This window comes from Mustela putorius, unplaced genomic scaffold (assembly GCF_011764305.1).
Source record: "Mustela putorius furo isolate JIRA1106 unplaced genomic scaffold, ASM1176430v1.1 tig00003858_pilon_pilon_pilon, whole genome shotgun sequence".
Lineage (NCBI taxonomy): Eukaryota > Metazoa > Chordata > Mammalia > Carnivora > Mustelidae > Mustela > Mustela putorius.
In genome coordinates, this window is record NW_025422010.1 from 28,802,403 (window position 1) to 28,828,370 (window position 25,968).

The following is a 25,968-nucleotide window of genomic DNA, read 5'->3' on the forward strand; positions in this document are numbered from 1 at the left end:
TATTTTTTCACATATATTATCATCATGTAGATCTTTCCATTGTGTAAATGACATAGAAATTATCCATAGGGGTTGCTTAACTTCCGTGTATCACTTTTAGACTCTACTTCGTAAAATCATTCTTCTCTCAATTTTATGTAATAGAGAGTATGCATTTTTCACACCACACAAACACCCAGCTGCTCTTCTGGAGCAGGATGATGCTGAATCCCTTCCCCATGCCTCTGCACTACTTTGCACATGGCTAGTGAACCAGAACAAGTTACTAAGAGGATAAGGTAAAGGTAAAAAGAGCACCTTGCCAGGTACCTAACGATGTAAACATTTCTCTCTTGAATCAGGAAACTTAAAGCTGAACACATTTTAAAATGGAATTTGTGTATTTCAAAACATTTGTCTGAAATGTTTGATATGAAACACTTCTCCTGTTCCAGTACTGTGCTCTTCAGGGTATTAAGAGAAAAGGGGAAGAAACTTTAAGAAGACATCCCCAACTGATGATTACTATGCTCAATTGGATTAAGTTCTCTAAACAGGTACAGTATTTTACTGGAACAATTTCTTCCTGAGACATTTATTTATCCACTTAATATTCATTGAGCATGAATATAAGAGAATGTAATAGCTGATATAAGTCAGGTGCTGGGGAGGGCATTCCTGCATGAGAGGCAGGCAATAGGAGGGGTCAAGATGAAGAATTTGTTGTTATATAATTGAATGTGAATTTTCTTGGGATGTCTAGATCAAACTATTTGGTAGACAACTGGATAAAAAATCTGAAGCTCGGGGTAACGCCAGGGTGAGGTATGCCATTTTTGGCATATTTTGGGTTCACCACTGAGCAGTGTGCAGAACAAGAGGATTAAAGGGACAATGGTGGGATACGCTAGGAAAACCCCAGAATGGAGGGCACGAGTAGAAAAAAGAAAGCCCAGGAATGCAGAAAGAGAAGAATTATCGGAGGTGCAAAGTGAAAGGGGAGTGTATTATCATGGAAGTCAAGAGAGTGGATGTTTCAAGGGTCTACTAATCAACAGATATGAATATACTCAAGAAGTCTGGTATGTAAAGAGCAAAAATCATCTGTAGTTTGACAATACGTGGACTCATGGGTAAACTTGTCCTGACCAGTTTCAGCAAAATAATGGGAGAGAAGCCAGCTATAGTGGACTGAAGAGTGAAGGGCAGATGAGAAGTGAAGACCGCGCATGAATAGAAGCACTCCTCTGAAAATTTCAGGGGACAAGTGATGCTTCAGAATGTTGATGCTGAGGGCAGCACTATCCATACACAAAGCCAGTCACATCACGATCAATGAGCTCTAGAATGGTAGTGAAACTTACGGCCAAGCTTTCTTAGACTCATAATTATAGCTTCTGATCCAAAGCATCTTTATGGCCAACAACCCTGAATATGAGTGAGGAGCAAAGAAGATAATAGATGTAAAGATTCGGGCAAACTAGAAATTGCCATACAAATGTTAGTTATTATGGTCATTATTACTACAATTTGGTCTTGTTAAATTTCGATCTGTAAATCAGCCCAGTTTATATCAGAGTTGAAAAACAAATTGAAAAGTCTGCCCAATGGAGTTTGTGGAGAGGAAACATCAGTAGTTAACTTATGCATTATGCATATAATTTAGACTCAAGAGATCCAATGGATAACTGCAGCAAACTACAATTGCCCTCTTTAGACAGCTCAGTGTGAACTTCCTGATAGAAAGAAAGCATTCCAAAGTCCTGTGTAATTGGATGTGATAATAACGGGAGGATTGGCTGCTTGCTTGCTTCTCATTTCAGTTTGATAATTTGAATAAATTCTTTATACAAATTGTAACTGCTGTCATTTTGATAACACTCCAACTTGAGAATTTGGATTGTTGGGTGCAGACCCTTGCCAGTGCTAAACAAATGGAGGTTGGCTAACAAAGGATCTGAAGGGCACCCTTTCCTTGCTAACAAGTCTGCAACAGCAGCAAGCTTTTCCTACTGCTACTAAAGCTTCTTAGACTCTTCTTTCACCCCAGAATCTTCAAACTGTTTAGTCTTTCTTCTGATTCCTTTGCTTTATTTAAAATCAATCCCTACCCCTGCCATCCAATATACGTAAGTAATTCTCTTTGCACCTTTTCCTCTTTTGGCACCAAGTGTTCTATTTTTTAAAACATTTATTATTCATTAAGCCAATATGGTTGAGTACTTCTATTTATACGGGAGATATAATAGTGCTCATGACAGAGATTCTGCTTTCAAGGAGTATATATCTATTTAGGGAAAATATCTGAAAACCTATCTCGTGATTCAATGGGACAAGTGTTAGAATAGAGACATAAGCAAGAGAATAATTACTCTTCTAAAGGATGGAAGGGTGGTGAGGTACAGTAAGGTTTCCCTGAGGATGTATTATTTAATCAAGATCTTAAAAGATTCTGATATTTAGACAAGAAGAGGGAGAATATTGTATCTCATTTTGATCTCTAAATTTCTTGAAGTCAGTGATTCTGCCTTACTCAACTTTGTTTCTCTCAAGGTGACTGCTACGGACTGAATGTCTGCCTTCCTCTCAAAATTCATATATTGAAATCTAATCTCCAGTGTGATTGTATGTGGAGGTAGGACCCTTGGAAGGTAGTTAGTTGTCAGGGAGGAACCATCAGAAATGGGAGGAGTGCCTTTATCAGAGAAGCCCCATTCCTTTCCCTGTGCGGGGACCCAGGGAAAAGGTGGCCAGGAAGCAGGTTCTCACCAGATACCAAATCTGCCAGCTCCATGATCTTGGACTCCATAACCTCCAGAACGCCGAGTAATAAAGGTTTGTTGTTTAAGCTCCCCACTATATGATATTTTTGTTATGACAGCCCAAATAAATTACAAAAGAAATCAAAGTGATTTGAAAATGAGACCCCAAACTCCTAAGTCTTTAGACTCTTTAAATCCAAATGCCATTAAGGTATCCTTTCTCATTCTTCTGCCCTCCTGTTCTTTTTGGAACATAGCACAATCTACAGGGTTCATGTTCTTGTAAAAGGTTTTATGAACATTGGTTCTCCTTAAATCATTTAATAATATAAATTCTTATTGTCTTTATCTGCTTACAAGTTCATGTGTGTAGCTAACCTACCTTGTTCTCTTGAAAGTTGCTGCTGCTCTGTTCTGCACTTTTCAGAAGATCTCTACAAATCCTAAAATCAAGAATTCTCAAACTGAGAGTAACTGGAGTTGTCAGCCATCAGAGAAAATGGCATCTCATATAATGCTAAATCTTCTGCTATGTCCTTTTTAGCTCTGAAGATTTATGTATATGTATACAGTTTCTTTCCCCACAACTCCAAATCTGTTACAGGGAATGACTATTCTGAGGTCTTCAAAGTGAAGAAATAAGCTAAAGATAATGCCATTTTTAAAAGTCAGAATGTTTGGGGTTTCCAGGTTTTATGAAGAAAGTCCCCAAATAAAGGAAATTGTGGGCCTGATCCAATCAAGCTGCATTTCTGTGATTAAAACAAGTGAAGACTAGACACTATCAAAATAGCAGTAGCCATTACCAGTATTATAGGTAGGATGTGTTTTTGAGAAAAAAAAATGTTATTTAGAGCTCCTTCACAACCTGAAATTAACCATTTGCCTAGCTACCATTGCTGTAGCCAAAGTTATTTTTCTAATGTGAGGTAGAGAAATTCTCTTTGGTTTAAGCCTGAAGCTGTTATTTGCCAAGACTCATCTTTTGCTGCTTCTTCCCCCCCCCCCCCCCTTTTTCCCCTTAAACGCCATTACACACATCCCAAAGCCAATGCTCAAAGAAAGCCACCCATTTTAAATTTGTTGCAGGTCATACTAGTTATTCTGCTACTCTTGTTTCTTTGCTTCGGAACACAGGCTGAATTGTTCAAAGTTGTTCTTTACTGGGTTCTTAAGAAATTGCTGTACAAAAACCAAAAGACATATTAATCCAATAACCAGAAAGTCAGCCTGTGTGACCTTGAGCAAGTCACCTTACTTTCCTGGTCTGTTTCTTTAGTCATAGGCTTTTAAAAATAAAGAGGTTGCGGGGCCCCTGGGTGGCTCAGTGGGTTAAGCCACTGCCTTCGGCTCAGGTCATGATCTCAGGGTCCTGGGATTGAGTCCCGCATCAGGCTCTCTGCTCGGCAGGGAGCCTGCTTCCCTCTCTCTCTCTCTCTGCCTGCCTCTCCATCTACTTGTGATTTCTCTCTGTCAAATAAATAAATAAAATCTTTATTTTTTTTTTAAAGAGGTTGCTACCAAATTATTTTCTCAAGTCCCTTTAGGCCTATCATCCTATGATAGGTTTACTGGGGGTTAACTTCCAGACAGGTAAACCTCATGATACTACCATAGTACCTTCATTAAACTCCCAATTTATAATACCTGCTTTCTAATCATGTATATGGCTGCATACTTAGAGCCTATACCAGATTTCCTATGTGGTTTCTGAGTAGAAATGAGCAATAAAATTGAAGAATGGATACCAATGTATTGTGATTACATATGTATGTAAATGTGTGTAGGGGTGTGTAGTGTGTGTGTGTCCACACATTGTGGTACCCATTTCAAAGGACAAACTCACAATGCTATGAAAACTATGACTATATTTTATCTAGACTTGGAAGTAAGGATTTAAAAGATGAGCGATAAATGAGGGACATGGGGTGAAAAGGGCACATTAAAGGAAAGTTCATGTGGGTTTAGCCACAGAAGTGTTTTAGATAATGAAGTGATGCAGTCAGATTTTTCTTTTCTTAAAAATTATGTTAATGACACAATATGGGATCAGGATTATTAACATAATCAAAACTATGTTAATGACACAAGATTAAGACACTCAATCTCACAAAACAAACTAAGGGTTGCTGCAGGGGTAGGGGGTGTTGTGGAGAGGGTGGGTGGATTATGGACAGTGGGGAGGGTATGTGATATGGTGAGTGCTGTGAAGTGTGTAAGCCTGATGATTCACAAACCTGTACCCCTGGGGCAAATAATACATTATATGTTAATAAGAATAATTAATAAAAAATTATTTTGGTTCCTATGTGGAGAATGGGTTGAAGGGCAAGAAAAATTTTGGTGCCCTGCTCATTAATAATTCACAGCAAAATTTTCCTTTAAATTTAAATTTCCTAAAATTTCTTAAATGATTGGCAGTTGCCCAAAGTTCTCTCCTCTCTACTCAAAAACCTCAAAATATTCTCACTTGTGTCTTCAGTCTTGTCCTTCTTTGTATATATTATCTTTCTTCCCACCAGTAACTGTCTGCATTTTTTATGGAAACACAGTGCTTCTTCCAATTTGTTCAATAAGTCAAAAGAGCAAAGTGGAACATAAAACACGTGTAGCTCGTGGGATCCTGAGCTCAGAAGACTCCCCTGCTTTGCGTAATGCTCTGTTATCACCATCTTGATATTCTTACCTTTTAAATAAGAAACCCTACATTTTCACTTAGCATTGGGTTCCCAAATTACACAGCCATTTATGGAGCAAAGATAAATTATTTTGGTTGTCCTCGAGTAGAGGTGAACAATATTCGGTTTGCCCTATATTCTTTTATACATCTCTTCCATGTCTAAAGTCTTGCCCATTTCTCTTCATTTTTAGTAACAACATGACATCACAGAAATAACTAGTATTGGGCAAAATAGATGTAGGACATTACTAGAGATAAACAGGTGTTTTACAATAATTAGTTAATCCATCAATAAAATATAACAATATAAATAGTAAATATGACTACTGGCAAAGTCCCAAAAGAAATGAATCAAAACTATTAGAAACAAAGGCAAAATAAATAATTCAATAATAGTAGTTGGAGATTTCAATAACCTTCTTTTAATAATGGATATAATAATTAGGCAGATGATCAACAAGAACATAGAAAACATGGGCAACATTATAAACCAACTAGACCTAACACAGATTTACAAATACCCAACCATCAACTTCAGAATACACATCCTTTTTAGGAACACATGGGACATTCTCTAGGGTGGATCACAATCTAGGTCATAAAAAAGCTTCAATTAATTTGAAAGGATTGAAATATATAAAGTATGTTTTCCAATTACAATGGAATAAAATTAGAAATTACAAAAATTTAAGAAATTCACAAATATGAGGAGAATTCACAAATATTCACAATTAAACAACATAATCCTAAATAACCTGTGGGTCAAATAAGAAGTGACAAAGGAAATTAGAAAACACACTTTAAGTTGAAGGAAAACAAAAACAATATACCAAAACCTATGTGATGTAGATAAAACAATGCTTAGAAGGGAATTTATAGCTGTAAATAACTACATATGAAGAAAAATGGGCTTCAAACAATTGTCTTAACTTTTCAGCTTAAGACTGGAAAAAAAGGACCAACTGAACTTAATGTAAGCAAAATGAAGGGAATAATAAGTGTGAGAGTAAAAATTAATGAAATAGAGAATAGAAAAATACAGAAAATAAAAGAAGCCAAAGGTCCTCCTTTGAAAAGATGAAGCAAAATGACAGGTCTTTAGCGAGAGTCACCAAGAACGGGGAGAACCATAACTAGAATCAGAAATTACAAGTAAAAGGTATTCAAATTGGCAAAGAAGAAGTCAAACTCTCTCCCTTCATGATAACTTGATACTTTATGTGGAAAACCCAAGAGACTCCACCCCTAAATTACTAGAACTCATACAGCAATACAGAAATGTGACAGGATACCAAATCAATGCACAGAAATCAGTTGCTTTATTATACACTAACAATGAAACTGTAGAAAGGGAAATTAGAGAATCAATTCCATTTACAATAATACCCAAAACCAAAGGATACCTTGGAATAAACCTAACCAAAGAGGTAAAGGATCCATACTTGAGGAACTATGGAACACTCACGAAAGAAACAGAAGACACAAAAAGATGGAAAAACATTCCATGCTTATGGCTCAGAAGAATAAACATAGTTAAAATGTCTATGCTGCCCAGAGCAATCTATACTTTCAATGCCATCTCAATCAAAATATCATCATCATTTTTCATGGTGCTGGAACAAACAATCCCAAAATTTGTATGGAACAAGAGAAGACCCAAATCACCAAGGAAATGTTGAAAAAGAAAAACAAAGCTGGGGGCATCACGTTGTATTACAAAGCTGTGATCACCAAGACAGCATGGTACTGGCACAAAAACAGACACATAGACCAATGGAACACAGGGGAGAGCCCAAAGATGGACCCTCAACTCTATGGTCAAATAATCTTCAACAAAGCAGCAAAAAATATCCAGTGGAAAAAAAGACAGTCTCTTCAATAAATGGTGCTGGAAAAATTGGACAGCTATATACAGAAGAATGAAACTTGACCATTCTCTTACACCATACACAAAGATAAACTCAAAATGGAAGAAAGACCTCAATGTGATACAGCAATCCATCAAAATCCTAGAGAAGAACAGAGGTGGTAACCTCTTCGACAGCAGCCACAGAAACTTCTTTTAAGACATATCTCCAAAGGCAAGGGAAACAAAAGTGAAAATGAACTTTTGGGACTTCATCAAGATAAAAAGCTTCCGTACAGCAAAGAAAACAGTCAACAAAGAGGCAACCCATAAAATGGGAGAAGATAGTTGCAAATGACACTACAGACAAAGGGCTGATATCGGAGATCTATAAAGAACTTTTCAAACTCAACGCCCAAAAAATATAATCAAGTCAAAAAACAGACAGAAGACAGGAACAGACACTTCTCCAATGAAGACATACAAATAGTTAACAGACACATGAAAAAATGTTCATCGCCATTATCCATCAAGGAAATTAAAATCAAAACTACATTAAGGTACCACCTTACGCCAGTTAGAATGGCAAAAATTGACAAAACAAGAAGCAACAAATGTTTGAGAGGATGTTGGTGGGAATATAAGGTGGTTCAGCCACTTTGGAAAACAGTGTGGAGATTCCTCAAAAATTAAAAATAGAGCTACACTATGACCTGGCAATTGCACCACAGGGTATTTACCCCAAAGATACAGATGTAGAGAAAAGCAGGTCCATATGTACCCTAATGTTCAAAGCAGCAATGTCCATAATAACCAAACTGTGGAAAGAGCTGCAATGCCCTTCAACAGATAAATGGATAAAGAAGATGTGGTCCATAAATACAATGGAGTATTATACAGCCATCAGAAAGGATGAATACCCAACTTCTGCATCAACATGGATGGGACTGGAAGAGATCATGCTGAGTGAAATGTAAGAAGAGACAGCTGTCATATGGTTTCACTTACTTGTGGAATGTAAGGAATAACAGGGAAGACATTAGGAGAAGGTAAGGAAAAGTGAATTGGAGGAAACTGGAGGGGGAGACGAATTATGAGAGACTGTGTACATGGTGGGTGGGGGGATGCATGAGCCTGGTTGTGGGTCTTAAGGAAGGCACGTATTGCAGGGAGCACTGGATGTTATACTTAAACCATGAATCATGGAACACCACATCAAAAACTAATGATGTAGTCTCGGCCTGCTACTTAGAAGACCAAATGACAGAGAATAAAGAAGCTGAGCAAAAGAGGGACAAACAGATACTGGACCACGAGGGGAGAATTCGAGAGATAAGTGACACCATAAGACAAAACAACATTAGAATAATTGGGATCCCAGAAGAAGAAGAAAGAGAGAGGGGAGCAGAAGGTATACTAGAGAGAATTATTGGGAGAATTTCCCCAATATGGCAAAGGGAACGAGCATCAAAATTCAGGAGGTTCAGAGAACGCCCCTCAAAATCAATAAGAATAGGCCCACACCCCGTCACCTAATAGTAAAATTTACAAGTCTCAGTGACAAAGAGAAAATCCTGAAAGCAGCCCTGGAAAAGAAGTCTGTAACATACAATGGTAAAAATATTAGATTGGCAGCTGACTTATCCACAGAGACCTGGCAGGCCAGAAAGAGCTGGCATGATATTTTCAGAGCACTAAATGAGAAAAACATGCAGCCCAGAATACTATATCCAGCTAGGCTATCATTGAAAATAGAAGAAGAGATTAAAAGCTTTCAGGAAAAACAACAACTGAAAGAATTTGCAAACACCAAACCAGCTCTACAGGAAATCTTGAAAGGGGTCCTCTAAGCAAAGAGAGAGCCTACAAGTGGTAGATCAGAAAGGAACAGAGACCATATACAGTAACAGTCACCTTACAGGCAATACAATGGCACTAAATTCATATCTCTCAATAGTTACCCTGAATGTTAATGGGCTAAATGCCCCTGTCAAAAGACACAGGGTATCAGAATGGATAAAAAAACAAAACCCATCTATATGTTGCCTCCAAGAAACTCATTTTAAGCCAGAAGACACCTCCAGATTTAAAGTGAGGGGGTGGAAAAGAATTTACCATGCTAATGGACATCAGAAGAAAGCAGGAGTGGCAATCCTTATATCAGATCAATTAGATTTTAAGCCAAAGACTATAATAAGAGATGAGGAAGGACACTATATCATACTCAAAGGGTCTGTCCAACAAAAATATCTAACAATTTTAAATATCTATGCCCCCAACGTGGGAGCAGCCAACTATATAAACCAATTAATAACAAAATCAAAGAAACATATCAACAATAATACAATAATAGTAGGGGACTTTAACACTCCCCTCAGTGAAATGGACAGATCATCCAAGCAAAAGATCAGCAAGGAAATAAAGGCCTTAAATAACACACTGGACCAGATGGACATCACAGATATATTCAGAACATTTCATCCCAAAGCAACAGAATACACATTCTTCTCTAGTGCACATGGAAAATTCTCCAGAATAGATCACATCCTCGGTCCTAAATCAGGACTCAACCAGTATCAAAAGATTAGGATCATTCCCTGCATATTTTCAGCTAGAACTCAACCACAAAAGGAAGTTTGAAAAGAACCCAAATACATGGAGACTAAACAGCATCCTTCTAAAGAATGAATGGGTCAACCAGGAAATTAAAGAAGAATTGAAAAAAATCAAGGAAACAAATGATAATGAAAATACAACGGTTCAAAATCTGGGGGACACAACAAAGGCAGTCCTGAGAGGAAAATATATAGCGGTACAAGCCTTTCTCAAGAAACAAGAAAGGTCTCAGGTACACAATCTAACCCTACACCTAAAGGAGCTGGAGAAAGAACAAGAAAGAAACCCTAAGCCTAGCAGGAGAAGAGAAATCATAAAGATCAGAGCAGAAATCAATGAAATAGAAACCAAAAAAACAATAGAACAAATCAACGAAAGTAGGAGCTGGATCTTTGAAAGAATTAATAAAATTGATAAACCTCTGGCCAGATTTATCAAAAAGAAAAGAGAAAGGACCCAAATAAATAAAATCATGAATGAAAGAGGAGAGATCACAACTAACACCAAAGAAATACAAACTATTATAAGAACATACTATGAGCAACTCTACGGCAATCAATTTGACAATCTGGAAGAAATGGATGCATTCCTAGAAACATATAAACTACCACAACTGAACCAGGAAGAAATAGAAAGCCTGAACAGACCCATAACCAGTAAGGAGATTGAAACAGTCATTAAAAATCTCCAAACAAACAAAAGCCCAGGGCCAGACGGCTTCCTGGGGGAATTCTACCAAACATTTAAAGAAGAACTAATTCCTATTCTCCTAAAACTGTTCCAAAAAATAGAAATGGAAGGAAAACTTCCAAACTCATTTTATGAGGCCAGCATCACCTTGATCCCAAAACCAGACAAGGATCCCACCAAAAAAGAGAGCTATAGACCAATATCCTTGATGAACACAGATGCAAAAATACTCAACAAAATACTAGCCAATAGGATTCAACAGTACATTAAAAAGATTATTCACCACGACCAAGTGGGATTTATTCCAGGGCTGCAAGGTTGGTTCAACATCCGCAAATCAGTCAATGTGATACAACACATCAATAAAAGAAAGAACAAGAACCATATGATACTCTCAATAGATGCTGAAAAAGCATTTGACAAAGTACAGCATCCCTTCCTGATCAAAACTCTTCAAAGTGTAGGGATAGAGGGGACATACCTCAATATCATCAAAACCATCTATGAAAAACCCACCGCAAATATCATTCTCAATGGAGAAAAACTGAAAGCTTTTCTGCTAAGGTCAGGAACACGGCAGGGATGTCCATTATCACCACTGCTATTCAACATAGTACTAGAGGTCCTAGCCTCAGCAATCAGACAACAAAAGGAAATTAAAGGCATCCAAATCGGCAAAGAAGAAGTCAAATTATCACTCTTCGCAGATGATATGATACTATATGTGGAAAACCCAAAAGACTCCACTCCAAAACTGCTAGAACTTATACAGGAATTCAGTAAAGTGTCAGGATATAAAATCAATGCACAGAAATCAGTTGCATTTCTCTACACCAACAGCAAGACAGAAGAAAGGGAAATTAAGGAGTCAATCCCATTTACAATTGCACCCAAAACCATAAGATACTTAGGAATAAACCTAACCAAAGAGACACAGAATCTATACTCAGAAAACTATAAAGTACTCATGAAAGAAATTGAGGAAGACACAAAGAAATGGAAAAATATTCCATGCTCCTGGATTGGAAGAATAAATATTGTGAAAATGTCTATGCTACCTAAAGCAATCTACACATTTAATGCAATTCCTATCAAAGTACCATCCATCTTTTTCAAAGAAATGGAACAAATAATTCTAAAATTTATATGGAACCAGAAAAGACCTCGAATAGCAAAAGGGATATTGAAAAAGAAAGCCAACGTTGGTGGCATCACAATTCCGGACTTCAAGCTCTATTACAAAGCTGTCATCATCAAGACAGCATGGTACTGGCACAAAAACAGACCCATAGATCAATGGAACAGAATAGAGAGCCCAGAAATAGACTCTCAACTCTATGGTCAACTAATCTTCGACAAAGCAGGAGAGAATGTCCGATGGAAAAAAGACAGCCTCTTCAATAAATGGTGCTGGGAAAATTGGACAGCCACATGCAGAAAAATGAAATTGGATCATTTCCTTACACTATACAGGAAAATAGACTCAAAATGGATGAACGACCTCAATGTGCGAAAGGAATCCATTAAAATCCTTGAGGAGAACACAGGCAGCAACCTCTTTGACCTCAGCCGCAGCAACATCTTCCTAGGAACAACGCAAAAGGCAAGGGAAGCAAGGGCAAAAATGAACTATTGGGATTTCATCAAGATCAAAAGCTTTTGCACAGCAAAGGAAACAGTTAAGAAAATCAAAAGACAACGGACAGAATGGGAGAAGATATTTGCAAACGACATATCAGATAAAGGACTAGTGTCCAGAATCTATAAAGAACTTAGCAAACTCAACACCCAAAGAACAAATAATCCAATCAAGAAATGGGCAGAGGACATGAACAGACATTTCTGCAAAGAAGACATCCAGATGGCCAACAGACACATGAAAAAGTGCTCCATATCACTCGGCATCAGGGAAATACAAATCAAAACCACAATGCGATATCACCTCACACCAGTCAGAATGGCTAAAATCAACAAGTCAGGAAATGACAGATGCTGGCGAGGATGCGGAGAAAGGGGAACCCTCCTACACTGTTGGTGGGAATGCAAGCTGGTGCAACCTCTCTGGAAAACAGCATGGAGATTCCTCAAAATGTTGAAAATAGAACTGCCCTATGACCCAGCAATTGCACTATTGGGTATTTACCCTAAAGATACAAACGTAGTGATCCAAAGGGGCACGTGTACTTGAATGTTTATAGCAGCAATGTCCACAATAGCCAAACTATGGAAAGAATCTAGATGTCCATCAACAGATGAATGGATCAAGAAGATGTGGTATATATACACAATGGAATACTATGCAGCCATCAAAAGAAATGAAATCTTGCCATTTGCGACAACATGGATGGAACTAGAGCGTATCATGTTTAGCGAAATAAGTCAAGCAGAGAAAGACAACTATCATATGATCTCCCTGATATGAGGAAGTGGTGATGCAACATGGGGGCTTAAGTGGGTAGGAGAAGAATCAATGAAACAAGATGGGATTGGGAGGGAGACAAACCATAAGTGACTCTTAATCTCACAAAACAAACTGAGGGTTGCTGGGGGGAGGGGGTTTGGGAGAAAGGGGTGGTATTATGGACATTGGGGAGGGTATGTGTTTTGGTGAGTGCTGTGAAGTGTGTAAACCTGGTGATTCACAGACCTGTACCCCTGGGGATAAAAATATATGTTTATAAAAAATAAAAAATTATATTAAAAAAAAAACTAATGATGTAATGTATGGTAACTAACATAACATAACATAACAAAAATCAATAAACAAAAACAAAACAAAACAAAAATAGAGAAAAACTGATGGTTACTAAAGGGGAGGTGGATGGAGGGATAGGAGAAATAGATGAAGGGGATCAAGAATATGCATTTCTTGATGAGCATTGAGTAATACATAAAATTATTCTACATCTGAATCACTCTATTGTACATCTGAAAGTAACATGCCACTGTATGTTAAGTCAACTGGAATTAAAATTTAAAAAAAGAAATTACAAAGGGAGCATCACTACCAACCTTATGAAAACAGAAAGGATTATAAAGGAATACTAAGAACTGTGTCAATAAATTAGATGACTAAGTTGAAATAGACACATTTCAACTATATACACAACTACCTAAACTGACTTAAGAAGAAACTGACAATATAAGCAGACCTATAACAAGAGACTGGGTTAGTGATCAAAAACCCCTCAGAAAAACCCAGATACAGATATCACCACTCCTGAATTCTACCAAACGTTTAAAGAATTAATAGCATTACTTTACAACTCCTCCAAACATAGAAAAATATAGAATACTATTTTAAGGAAAACATTCTATCTACAATAGCATCACAGAAGCAAACAGACATAAAAGAAGTACAAAGCTTGTACTATAAATATTACAAGTCATAGTTAAGAAAAATGTTTAAAGACTGATAACAAATGAAAAGACATCTCATATTCAGTCTGTTATTTTCTCAAAATGTTAATCATGAAGTTACCATATGAATGAACTAATAAACCAGCAATTCCACTTCTAGGTATATACCCAAAAGAATCATAACATATATAACACAAACTTGTACATAAAAGTTTATAGCATTTTTCATAGTAACCCCAAAGTGAGAAAAATCCAAGTTCCCATCAATTGAATGGCTAAACAAAACATGGCATAGCCACAGCATGGAACATTATTTGACAATAAAAAAGAATGAAGGATCGATTCATACTGTAATATAGATGAACTTTTAGAAGAGCTTGCTAGAGGCACCTCGGTGGCTCAGTTGGTTAAAGCCTCTGCCTTCGGCTCAGGTCATGATCCCAGGGTCCTGGAATCGAGCCCCGCATTGAGCTCTCTGCTCAGCGGGGAACCTGCTTCCTCCTCTATCTCTGCCTGCCTCTCTGCCTACTTGTGATCTCTGTCTGTCAAATAAATAAATAAAATCTTAAAAAAAATAAAAATAAAAGAACTTGCTAAATGGAAAAAACCCAACATAAAAACCATATATTGTATGATTCACCCTTAAACAAAATGTCCAGAATAGGAGTGTCTCTGGAGAGAACTTGATTAGTTCTTACCAGAGGCTGTGCATAGTTCAGCATTTGCTCCCTTCCACAGCTAGCTTAGTGGTTTACACCGTGTCAGAAGGCCTATGCTCAAATCCTGGCTCCTCCCTCTATTAAGGAGGGACCTTGGGAAAGTTACTCACTGTCTGAGCCTCACAAAATGGGTTTCAATCACGTTAGGGAAAAAAGAAAGTAGTACCTAAGTATTTTTTTTTTTTTGAGTTGGGGCAAGTTCAATTTTATAAAATTTTTCCATAAAATTGCAAACAGATTTCAGAGGACTGTGTAAGGAATAAATGGAAATTACATGAAGCACCACAAGCATTCAGTAAAGTGATCAGTATTACTATTACTTGATGTTAAATAAGTTACCTTAATAAATAAACAAATGACTATTTAAGTCTAAAAAACAGTTTCTGTCAATTAAATCTACAGTCAATACACTTTTTCCCTAAATGTTTTGATTTGGTAGTTGAGTTCTAAACTACCTATCAGTTCTTATTCCCCATGTCAAATATTTTCAAAGAATTGTTAGTTTACAGCTTTATTGGCTAAAGGAATGCTCAGCTTTTATGTTGTCCCTTTCTGGCATTGAACTTTCTTATTCCTGCTGATTTGCTGTCTAAATACAAATAACACTCGAAAACAACTGAGAGGGCTCATTAGCTTTGGAAAAACTGATTATACACTTGAAAATTTGTTTCTTCTCAAAATAAGAGACTTTCTTTTTTTCTTCCTTCTACTTGAGGCTCCCCTTTTTTGATTTGGAGGCAACTAATTCAGAGTAAAGCCAGTGATCCTGTCCTTAGGGCACTTTTAATTTCAAAGCAGACCAAAGAGCCAGCCCCAGCTTTCCAGAGTCACCCCTGAACACACTCAGAGCATATTTCCAATATTACACAGGTAAGTGATTTTCTAGAGTATATACTCCTTTGACATTAATAAAGCAATTCCTTCCCCAATATATTCAAAGCCCACGAAGGTTATTTCAAATATTCAAATTAAAATTTGTCTTTATTTCTAGGCATTTTTAAGTAGAAAATATCTCACTGATACTACCAATTTAAATACGAAATTAAAGAGTTTTTGTTAGAACGCATTGCTTTTACATCTAGATCTGCTTTGCCTCCTGCTAAAAATTCCAACTTTCACTGACATCAACATAATTATAAATTTGCTTTAAACCACAATGCACAAACAGTCCCAAAATAATAATATGATTACTGGAAATAGTTTAAGGTTTTATGACAGACTTACATGCTGTGGAGTCAAATTATGGTTTCTGAGATCCCCTGGAAAATTTCCTCTGTGTGGGGGCTATGCCAACCACTCATTAAACAGATAAAGTTCATTTGCATCATTTTTCTGTCACTATCAGGAATCCGTAAAGTCAGCTTCATTTATAATTATGTATTTAAATTGTTCAAAGTTAAATTTATAAAACAAAATATAAAAACCAAGTATACTTACAATTCCAGCTTACATTCCTTTCCCCACACATTCTCCCGCATTCCTGCCTCTATGTAAACTTTTTTAAATTATATAAATCCTCCTTTAATGAATATTAACATACTATAGGTACTTTTCAGCATTTGGAATGCATAAAGAGATTTTTTTTTATCACTTTTTATATCACCATGTTACTATCTTGTTTGGATGCACTTGAGATGAATCAACTAACCTTCAGTTGATAGACATTTTTATTGGTAATCCTTTTTCTTGCATTTATAAATAACACTACAATAAATAGCCTTGTGCATATATGTCTCTTTGTATGTTTGTCCATATGTCTTTAAGATAAATTCCTAACAAGAGATTCCTGAAGAGTTTGCTGGACTGAGTGATAAATGTGTATTTAATTTTTCTAGATACTTCCAAATTCCACCCCAACTTTTTGCATTTCTATAAGCTATGCATGAGACTCCTCATTTCCCCCACAGCCTTGTAAAAAGAGTATTGTGTTAATATTTCAATTGTTGCTTATCTGTATTTCTCTTATTAGGAGTGGGGTTAAGTAACTTTACCCATATTTAAGGGATATTTGCATTGTTTTCTTTGAGAACTATGTATTCATTTACTAGCCTTATTTTTTAATATATAGTTTGGGAATTTCTTTCTTCTTAGAAGAACTTCAGGCATTGGCTTATTAACCTTCTGTAGCGTAGATGGCTAATAATTTTCCCAGTTTATCATTTATTTATTTTTTTGGCTTTGTGTATACTGTTTTGTTTTGTTTTGTTTTGGTCATACAAAAGTGTGTGTGTGAAATGGAGCTTATTTTTACCCCTGGATTTTAAGTAGACTTTACAAAAACTTTCCTACAACCCAGTTGTATGAAATTCACCCACATATTTTATTCCTTTTATATGACACATTTGGAAATCCCTTTGGAATATGAACTCAAGAAATTCCTAAAAGTTTTACCAAGCGTGAGCCCGTCTGAGCTGGCTTCAGCACCGCACTCACGGCAGGTGGAGGCTGGAGAGCCGCGGTTGTTTCTTTGAGTCGTTTCCGTTCGTATGTTCTTAGGTATAATGACTAGTTGCATTTATCAAGTCAGTAAGGTTCCTGCTGCCTCAGATTTTCCAAATTAAAAACCTCTTTGAACGTTGAGAAAATGGGTCATTATTCTTGAGGAATAGTGCATTACAGCTCTGGGGAGGTGAGGCAGAATGTCTAACTATCTGGTTAGAAAAAAATCAGCTATTTCTCCAGCTGAGCTTTTCTGCTTGTAAAAGATCCATTATTCAGCTGCATAATCACACCCCTCCTTTGGGAGACCCCCAACAGAACACGGAGCTATCCCTGCGGGGAGACCAGGGTGACACATGAAATGGCCACGGGTTTCGCCGATGGGCACTTACTCCTGCTCATCCCGCTAAGTTCATATTTTCCTCTCGGATTTAGAAAATCTGCTAGCCCCAAACGGACAGAAAAAGCACGGTAAATAGTAAAGACTCACCACTACTGGACGCGTCATTGAGATTGAGCAGGCCCCCGCCGAGCCCCCGGTAGCTATGGTAACTGTAGGTTCCGTTTCCGTTGATGTACAGCACCTCCTGGGAGCCCGACACCGCCGAGGAGGAGTACGTGGCCTGGGCCGCCTCCGGCTTACACTGCTTGTCGGCCGCCGCGGAGTCATCCTGCAATGACATCAGCATTTCCGTGACGTCTTACGTCACAACGCTAGTCCACCTGCACCTGGGCGCGCTCAGCGTTATGTGATGTCTTACGTCATAGCGCTAGTCCACCTGCACCAGGGCGCGCTCCACGTTACCTACAAGTCTGCACTAACAGGAAAGAAACATGTATGGTCAACATCATTAAGTCAGCATATAGGCACATTTTCCACAACTTGGCTAAACCAACAAACAAAGGAAAGCAAAGGGACAATGGGAGACAGAGTGGAGGTGAAACAATTTGCACTTTCCAACTGAATTGAAAATGACATGGAGAGAGCTGGTGGGGAGAGCAACCTAGATGTCACAGACAGATGAACAAAGAAAGAAAATACGGTATAGAACGACAGTGGAATATTACTCAGCCGTAACAGAGGAGGGAAATCCTGACCTTCTTGTTTTCTTTTCCCCAAATTTTATTTATTTATTTGACACAGAGAGAAAGAGAGATCACAAGCAGGCAGAGAGAGATGGGAAGGCAGGCTCTCTGCTAAGTGGAGAGCCCGATGTGCGGCTTGAGCCCAGGACCCCAGATCATGATCTGAGCCAAGGGCAAAGGCTTAACCCACTGAGCCACCCAGGTGCCCCAAATCCTGACATTCCACAGCGTGGATGAACCTTGAGGACAGAATGCTAAGCGAAATGAGTCCGTCACAAAAAAAGACAAATTTTGCATGATTGTACTGAAGCAGTCAAACACAGAACAGAAAGTTGGAGGGTGGTGGCAAGGGGCCGGGGGAGGGCGCAGTGGGAGCCAGGGAATCGTTCAATGGGTGTAGTTTCAGTCTTGCAGGAATGGCGGAGGGTGGGGGGGGAGGTGATGCTTCTGGGGAGTCTGTGCACAGCAACATGCATATGGTTGACAATATTGTACTGTACACTTGGAAATCATTGGGAGGGTGAATTTTATGTTAAAAAATAGAAAAAAAAAACTAGCTGGGCTTAAAAAACACATGAAGAGAAATCACCATTTGTAGAAAAATCTTTTCAAAGCTGACTTTCTTAAAAACTTTTTTTTTTCCAGCCTGTGACTGCCTGCCCTCCACCCCTGCTCCCCTTCCCCCCTCCCTCTTTATTTCTTGATTATAGCAAAACTGATTGTAGCAAAACTGATTGCAAAACAGCCTAAAAAAACCTGAATAAACCAGAGCCTTTACACTTGTGTTTCCTTTCTTAAGCTATTCTAGTGTCTGCAAACTGTGAATCAAAACTTCTTACCATGTCAAGTCATAAAGGACAATGAAATTAAAATCTGTAATAAATTGTATGTATTTTCACTAGTAAAACAGGTTGACTTGCTCTTCAGCTGTGAGTTTATAAAGTCTAAAATATATACAGTGTATATGACTTTACTTGCCCACTGCATTCTTCATATTTTCTTTTTTCTTTTTAAATAAGAAAGAATTATAAACAGATCCATAGTGAATACCTAGGAGTATTTTTGTCATAATCAGAAGTATTTCACAACTTTTAAACAGATCCATAGTGAATGCCTAGGAGTGTTTTTGTCATAATCAGAAGTATTTTACAACTTTTAGAGTACATGTTTAGAGAAATAGAGTAACTTAAAAATACATTTTTTAAAAGATTTTATTTATTTATTTGAGAAAGAATGGGTGAGAGAGAGCATGAGAGAGGAGAAGGTCAGAGGGAGAAGCAGACTCCCCAAGGAGCTGGGAGCCCGAGGCGGGACAAGATCCCAGAAGTCTGGGATCCTGACCTGAGCCGAAGGCAGTCGCTCAACCAACTGAGCAACCCAGGCACCCCAAATACATTTTTAAAAGGCACCAAGTACTAGAAAAAGAGGACACATGGAATAAATAAAAATAAAATAAATAAATAAAAAATAAAAATAGAATAAAAAAGCATCACCACAGCTATCAGAATTGCGAAATTATGGTTTTGTTCTTTTTTTAAATCTTTTCATCTCTGATCTATTCAACTCTGACCATTACACTTAGACATATAATCTGTGAGCATTTCATCCTTTCATTTCTAGGTAAGAAAGATTTCATAATAAATGGAAAAAAATCCTCTGTGTAAACTGAACTAAAAATAAGAATTTGCCCAGCATTACCTTTAAAAACAAAAAACAAATGCAAACTGACTGAAACTGGTATATGAACTGGAATATCTCATTGTAATTCTCTCTTGTCATTTAAACCCTGGTAATCCCTGAATCCCTGGGGGGGGGGGGCGAATTACTTCAGAATAACACTTTCCTGGAGAAACTTCACTAAAGAAGAGACCGAGGTAGAATCCAATTTTTAATTTTTGTATCACTGCTCTACTATTTAGACTAGGAAGTCACAAAGTTCCAGGCTTTTTTTTTTTTTTTTTTAATTAGAAAGTTACTTTTTGCTAGTTGAAAGTACCCAAAGACAGTGGGTTTTAGAATGGAGATATTGGGCCTTCACCATATTTAGCCCTCAAAGTAGGGACTTATCCTAGAAACATGCCAATAGAGGTAGGTTTTTTTTTCCTGGTACTACGATATAATATAATATTACGGATAGCATGGGAGGTTATTTTTTTCAAAGATTTTATTTATTTACTTGAGAAAGAGAGTGAGCAAGCATGAGCTGGGGGGTAGGGGGAGGTGGGGAACAGAGGGAGAGAGAGAAGTAGACTCCCCACTGAGCAGGGAGCCTGAACTCTGGGATCATGACCTGAGCTGAAGGCAAATGCTTAACTGACTAAGCCACCCCAGCACCTCAGATAGTATGAGTCTAAATAATCTAAGATATTGGAGAGGATATTTCCAGGAGTCTTTTGTTACTGCAAGTATGTGCCATAATAAGTAGGTCTGAGGTAAATAATTATACTAATTATAGTGCTACTGTGAACAAGAATTGTTAATAAAGCAATATTAATGGTACAGGAGCATAGCAACTATTACAATCTTAGAAACTGTAACCAACAGCCTATTAAATGACGTGTTACAATGACAGATTAAGTGGAAAATGGTCAAATCAATGATGACAGCACCTCATGCAGTGTCCAAAAGTCTTTTATAAAAAAGTGCAGTGAAATGGTCTCCCATCTAGAAGTGCCAATCTCCTCCCTTCCTGGAGACAGAGGTTATCATTTATACACACACACACACACACACACATACACACACATACACACACACACATATACATATATATACACACAAACATATACATATATGTACACACATATATACATGTATATGAATTATATACTATATTTATACACACACACACACACACAATCCTCCATAGCAGAACAAAGACATGTCTTACATAATCATTCAATTTAAACTTATTAAATTAGGAAGGCTTATCAGAAAATTGATAGGTGAATCCATGATGTTTACCATGGATTATTTTTTATGTTAATGACTTCTATTTTCTCTAAAGAAATAGATTTCAAACTACATTCATGGAACTATAAGGTCTCTTGGGGGAAATGTCTTAGAGTCTTCCTGAGATTATGGGACAAGGAAATATGGATACCCTGTCCTGCCATGTTCTACCTCTTTACGCAGACTAGTGGACCTTCTTTGCCTTAGTCTAATTCATAAAATCACTCCATCTAAAGTGCATTTTTATAATAAAACCACTGAGCTATGAAGTATTCTTTCTGTAAGGACATGTAGCCACTGAAATTCTGAAAGAAGGCAGAATATTCAATAATTCAAAGCAAATTTAAGGACCTCGGGAAGGGGCTGGCCTCAAACAATTCCACTGCTAGCCTAACTTCTCAGATTCCTTGATTGAAAATAATTTAGGCAACGTGATAAAATTTGAATTTCTAGTTTGGCAAAATGGGTGGCTCTTCTGAACATCCCAGTCTATTTTTCTGTGTTTGGAAAATGAAAATAAGATACACTCACAGGAGAGGAGTTTCTTAATGATGAATAAAAAGAGAGAAGGCATTGTCCCCACAATATTTGCTTACTGATTCTTTGTATGCTAGAATTAATTTGTATTACTAAACATGCTATTTTTAAAATTTGCCTTAGTCTTTCATTATTAACTGTTATTCCAAACCACAGTAACTGCATGGAACAGGCAGATAATTAATTCCATTAATAATCAAAACAGGCCTTGTAGGGAGTCATTTATGTTCAAACACAGATTTGCATTATTAATGTTCTTGGCAGTCCACTATATATTGAGAAAGAAAACATATGAAGTCCCAATAAAATCTGGTCTGTAGTATTTTGGGGACAAAACTTTAATATAAGTTAATTCATGTTATTCTTTTGAATGATCACTGTTATTGGTTTCGAAGAGGCATAGATTTTAATGATATAAAAAATAAATATTCCCTAGAGTTACATTTTATCTCTGTAAGCAACTTTTAATAATCATTATTTCCCAAACTTCTCAAGGCTGACAGCATGCCCCCTGGGTTGCTATAAAGTTTATTTTTAAAAGAAGATAATATTAATAGAATACAAAACTGCATAGCTAGGCAATGAAATAAATTTTACTCATCAACAATCATACAAAATCCTATCCTGGCTTTTATGAGACATAGTTCAAATTTTCTTTAAAAAATTCCATAAAAATAAGATCACATCAGCAATTTAATGACCACCAGCTGTGCACTAGATAATGCACTGTTGTTTTGATTCAGATTTCTTTGATTAAAAATATACAACAAATTAAAGAAATACTCACAGTTACTTCTGTAGGTAGGCTCTGGCCTTATCAATAAATATAGCCTTGATGTATATAAATAGGCATTTAATATTTAGTTTGTAATATATACTACAGAGTACTCTAGTAATATTTAGACTTGTAATAGGATGTGTGATTACTTATGGATGGAGGGCAAGATTAAGAATCATTTTAAAGAGTAGACATTGTCACAGTCTTTGAGTAGACTGGTTTGTATACTCTTGTATCTTAACCTCAAAAACTGGACAGGGTTGAACTTGAATTTGCAGAACCTGATCTGGTACTTGGGCCATATACATTGAATTCCTAAGTGCAGATGCCTAAGGAATCCTTAACTCAAGAGCCTTAGACACTTTCTCTATAAAAATGAAATTTGATTGATTCCACTCAAATTTTTGACAATAGAGTTCAAAAAAATTTTTGCATGGAGAATGTTTCATTGGCTTTATTATATCTCCCAAGAATTACTCTTTTTCTTAGACTATAGCTTCTGCCATCTATTAAGTATACTTTGTGCTTTCATAAAGTTTTCTCTATCTATAATTAGAAAACTCCAATAAAATTTACTGCTATATTCAATAATCCAGATACCTTCATCCTTTTTGTCTTTTACCTTACACTGTTAGAGCAACTGGAGTTTGCAAGGCAATGTTGCATCAACAGTGAGTTAAATTTTTAGCTTAGCATCGAGGTGGTCAGGGAACTAGTGATTCACCTTTTGCACAGACCTCAAAAAAGCTTCTCACTGTGAAATAGCAAACACAGGGATAATTTAGGTGTAAGTTTGCTGAGCTTTCTAGACAACTGTTACAAGATGTCTCCTATCTGTACATGTTCTCTGCAGTCTATATGACAGAAGCATTTTTACTTAAGTGACTGCTCTAAATGTCTCCTTTGCTTTATTAGTACAGATGGGGTGAGGGAGTACAATTTATTTCACATGTAAACTACTGGAAAAGATGCCTACTTTCTAAAAGCTTCTCTTCTTCCACTTGATAGCAAGTGTTCTAGAACTAAGTACATTGCTGAGAGTTTCCATGGAAATTCATAAAAGATCTGAGAGAACCGGAACTTCCATTTAAACTGCTTTACTGCTGAGAACAAAACAAAACAGTGTGCACTTAAAGTAAATGCACTCATCACTTGAGATGATGAGAAGTGATTGATGATGCTGTCAACACTCTCTCTCTCTCTCTCTCACACACACACACACCCACACAGAGTAATATTCAGGAAGTCCTGTCAATTTCTTTCAGTTAGGAACATCCATATTGTCTCCTCCCTTGTTGGCCATACAAATAATTAAGATAGTCAACCCAGAAGACGATTTTATGCAAAGATGACCCCAAATCCACTAATATAATAAGGAAAACATCTCTTGATCAAATACAAGTCACCTAGTGATAAGTGAAATAACAGAGAAGCTAGATTGTGTTTCTGACTTGAGAAACTGAAACCACGAGATAGCGGTTACCTAGATGTCTGTCAAACTCTCTGAAGAATAGATTATTACATTAACTCCCTTGTAACATAATTTTATACACACTCCCATGATTCTGTAAACAATAAAGATTTGAGAACTACTGGCTTAAATAAAACTACAAAGTAAATACAGTCCCTGGCCTGGTAAGTATAGATACACGGCTGGCAAGAAGTAACCAAGTATATTGCAAAGTCAGATCCTCTAAAATCCTTCCTGATGGCCTTAAAGGTTTATTATCAAAAATGAAAGTACAGACTTAGCATTTAAAAATATCAACATTAAGGGAAACACGCTATTTACTTATTGACCAAAAAAAAAAAAAAATTTAATTTAAAAAAATAAATGTAATTTTCTACAGGTTTCTAACACTCAATTTTGAGTTCCTTTGTTAATAGGACCAAAATGAAAATTTAGGGGCAACATCCCTTTGAGGCTCTAAAATTGGATGGCAGTTATAAACTTTTTAGTTAGTGATTTTATATGATATTGTAGTATTCTTGACCTCAGAAAAAATCAATTTTAACAAACCAATACCAAATTGGTATCTTAAACATTAAATTTTAATGCATTTTTGAGATAAAAACTATTTTTTCTTAATCACAATATTTTTGCCTTTCCTGAGGTTTTTGTTGTTGTTGTTGTTGTTTTAATATTTTTTAAATCTAGGGGCACCTGGGTGGATCAGTTGGTTAAGCAGCTGGCTCCAGCTCAGGTCATGATCTCAGGGTCCTGGGATCCAGCCCCACTTTGGGCTTCCTGCTCAACAGGGACTCTGCCTCCCCCTCTCTTTTGTCCCCTTTCCCCACAAATGGGACCTCTCACTCTCTCAAGTAAATAAAATCTTTCCCAAAAAATAAATAAAATTTTACATTTGCAGCAATTCAAAACATCTTTAAAACCATACCTTTATTTGCAATTTGGGCTCTATTGAGTAAAAAAAAAAAAAAAAAAAAAGGAACTTTCTTAGATTATTTTTTTCTTCGTCCCCTTTTACATAATATTCTGTTTGTGTAAGACAGTTGGAATGTTCTTCCTGGGGATTCCATGACAGGCCTAGTGTTAGATATTACCTATATAACTGTCACCTTCAAATTCTTACTCCTAATATCAACCTTCCCTCTGAGGCTCATGTCTGAGTAACAGGAAATTCAGGTATGTCATTTAATATTTTGAAATTAAATTTATGTTTTCTTTCTTCCAGATACTTCTTGCAAAAATTTTTAATTAAAACAAACAAACAAACAATAGCTGTTCTATCATCAATATATCTTGTTCTGTTTAATGTATTACACCAAGAATTTTTCTTCTCCTATACTGGACTTCTCTCAGTCAAACAACACATATGTCCTCTCAGCATCATCTCGGCAATGATCCTCAATGGCATACATCTGTGAAGCCCCCACTGAGAATACATAATTCAAAGCCCCATAATCTCTCCTTTGGGCTAATGTGATAACCCTCTGGCCACATTACATCACATAATATGAAACCCTCTGTTTCTCCCTTCAAATCTTGTCCACATCTTCTGAAGCCTATATATATTTTTAAATTTAATTTAATTAACATATAATGTGTGATTTGTTTCGGGGTACATGTCTGTGATTCATCAGTCTTACAGAACTCCCAACGCTCACCACAACACATACCCTCCCCAATGTCCATTATCCAACCATCCCATTCCCCCAACTCCCTCTCAGCTCCAGCAGTCCTCTGATTCCTGAGATTAAGAGTCTCATGGTTTTGTCTCCTTCTCTGGTTTTATCTTGTTTCATTTTTTCCTCTCTTCCCTACTATTCTCTGCCTTGTTTCCTAAATTCCGCATATCAGTGCAATCACATAATTGTCTTTCTCAAATTGACTTATTTTGCTTAGCATAATACCTATCTTTTGAAATCATTATCATGTTGCTTTCTCTTTGAAAACGTTGAGATTTCTTTTTTCTTGGAGGATAAAACTTAAAAGTTCCTGGCTTCCAAAGCTCTTCAGAGTTGGAGAATAATCTTGGCAGTCACATTTTCTGTCACTTCCTCTT

General features: G+C 36.9%; 1 protein-coding gene across 6 annotated transcripts in view; it reads right to left on the reverse strand.

Moving 5' to 3' along the window:
• Positions 1–25,968, reverse strand: part of NOL4 (nucleolar protein 4) — a 413,009-nt gene that overhangs the window by 43,190 nt on the left and 343,851 nt on the right. For all 6 annotated transcript variants that reach the window (XM_045065497.1, XM_045065494.1, XM_045065495.1 and 3 more), the window contains one exon: positions 17,582–17,762. In XM_045065497.1, coding sequence (XP_044921432.1) covers positions 17,582–17,762 — 181 coding nt within the window. The remainder of the gene's footprint in view (positions 1–17,581; positions 17,763–25,968) is intronic.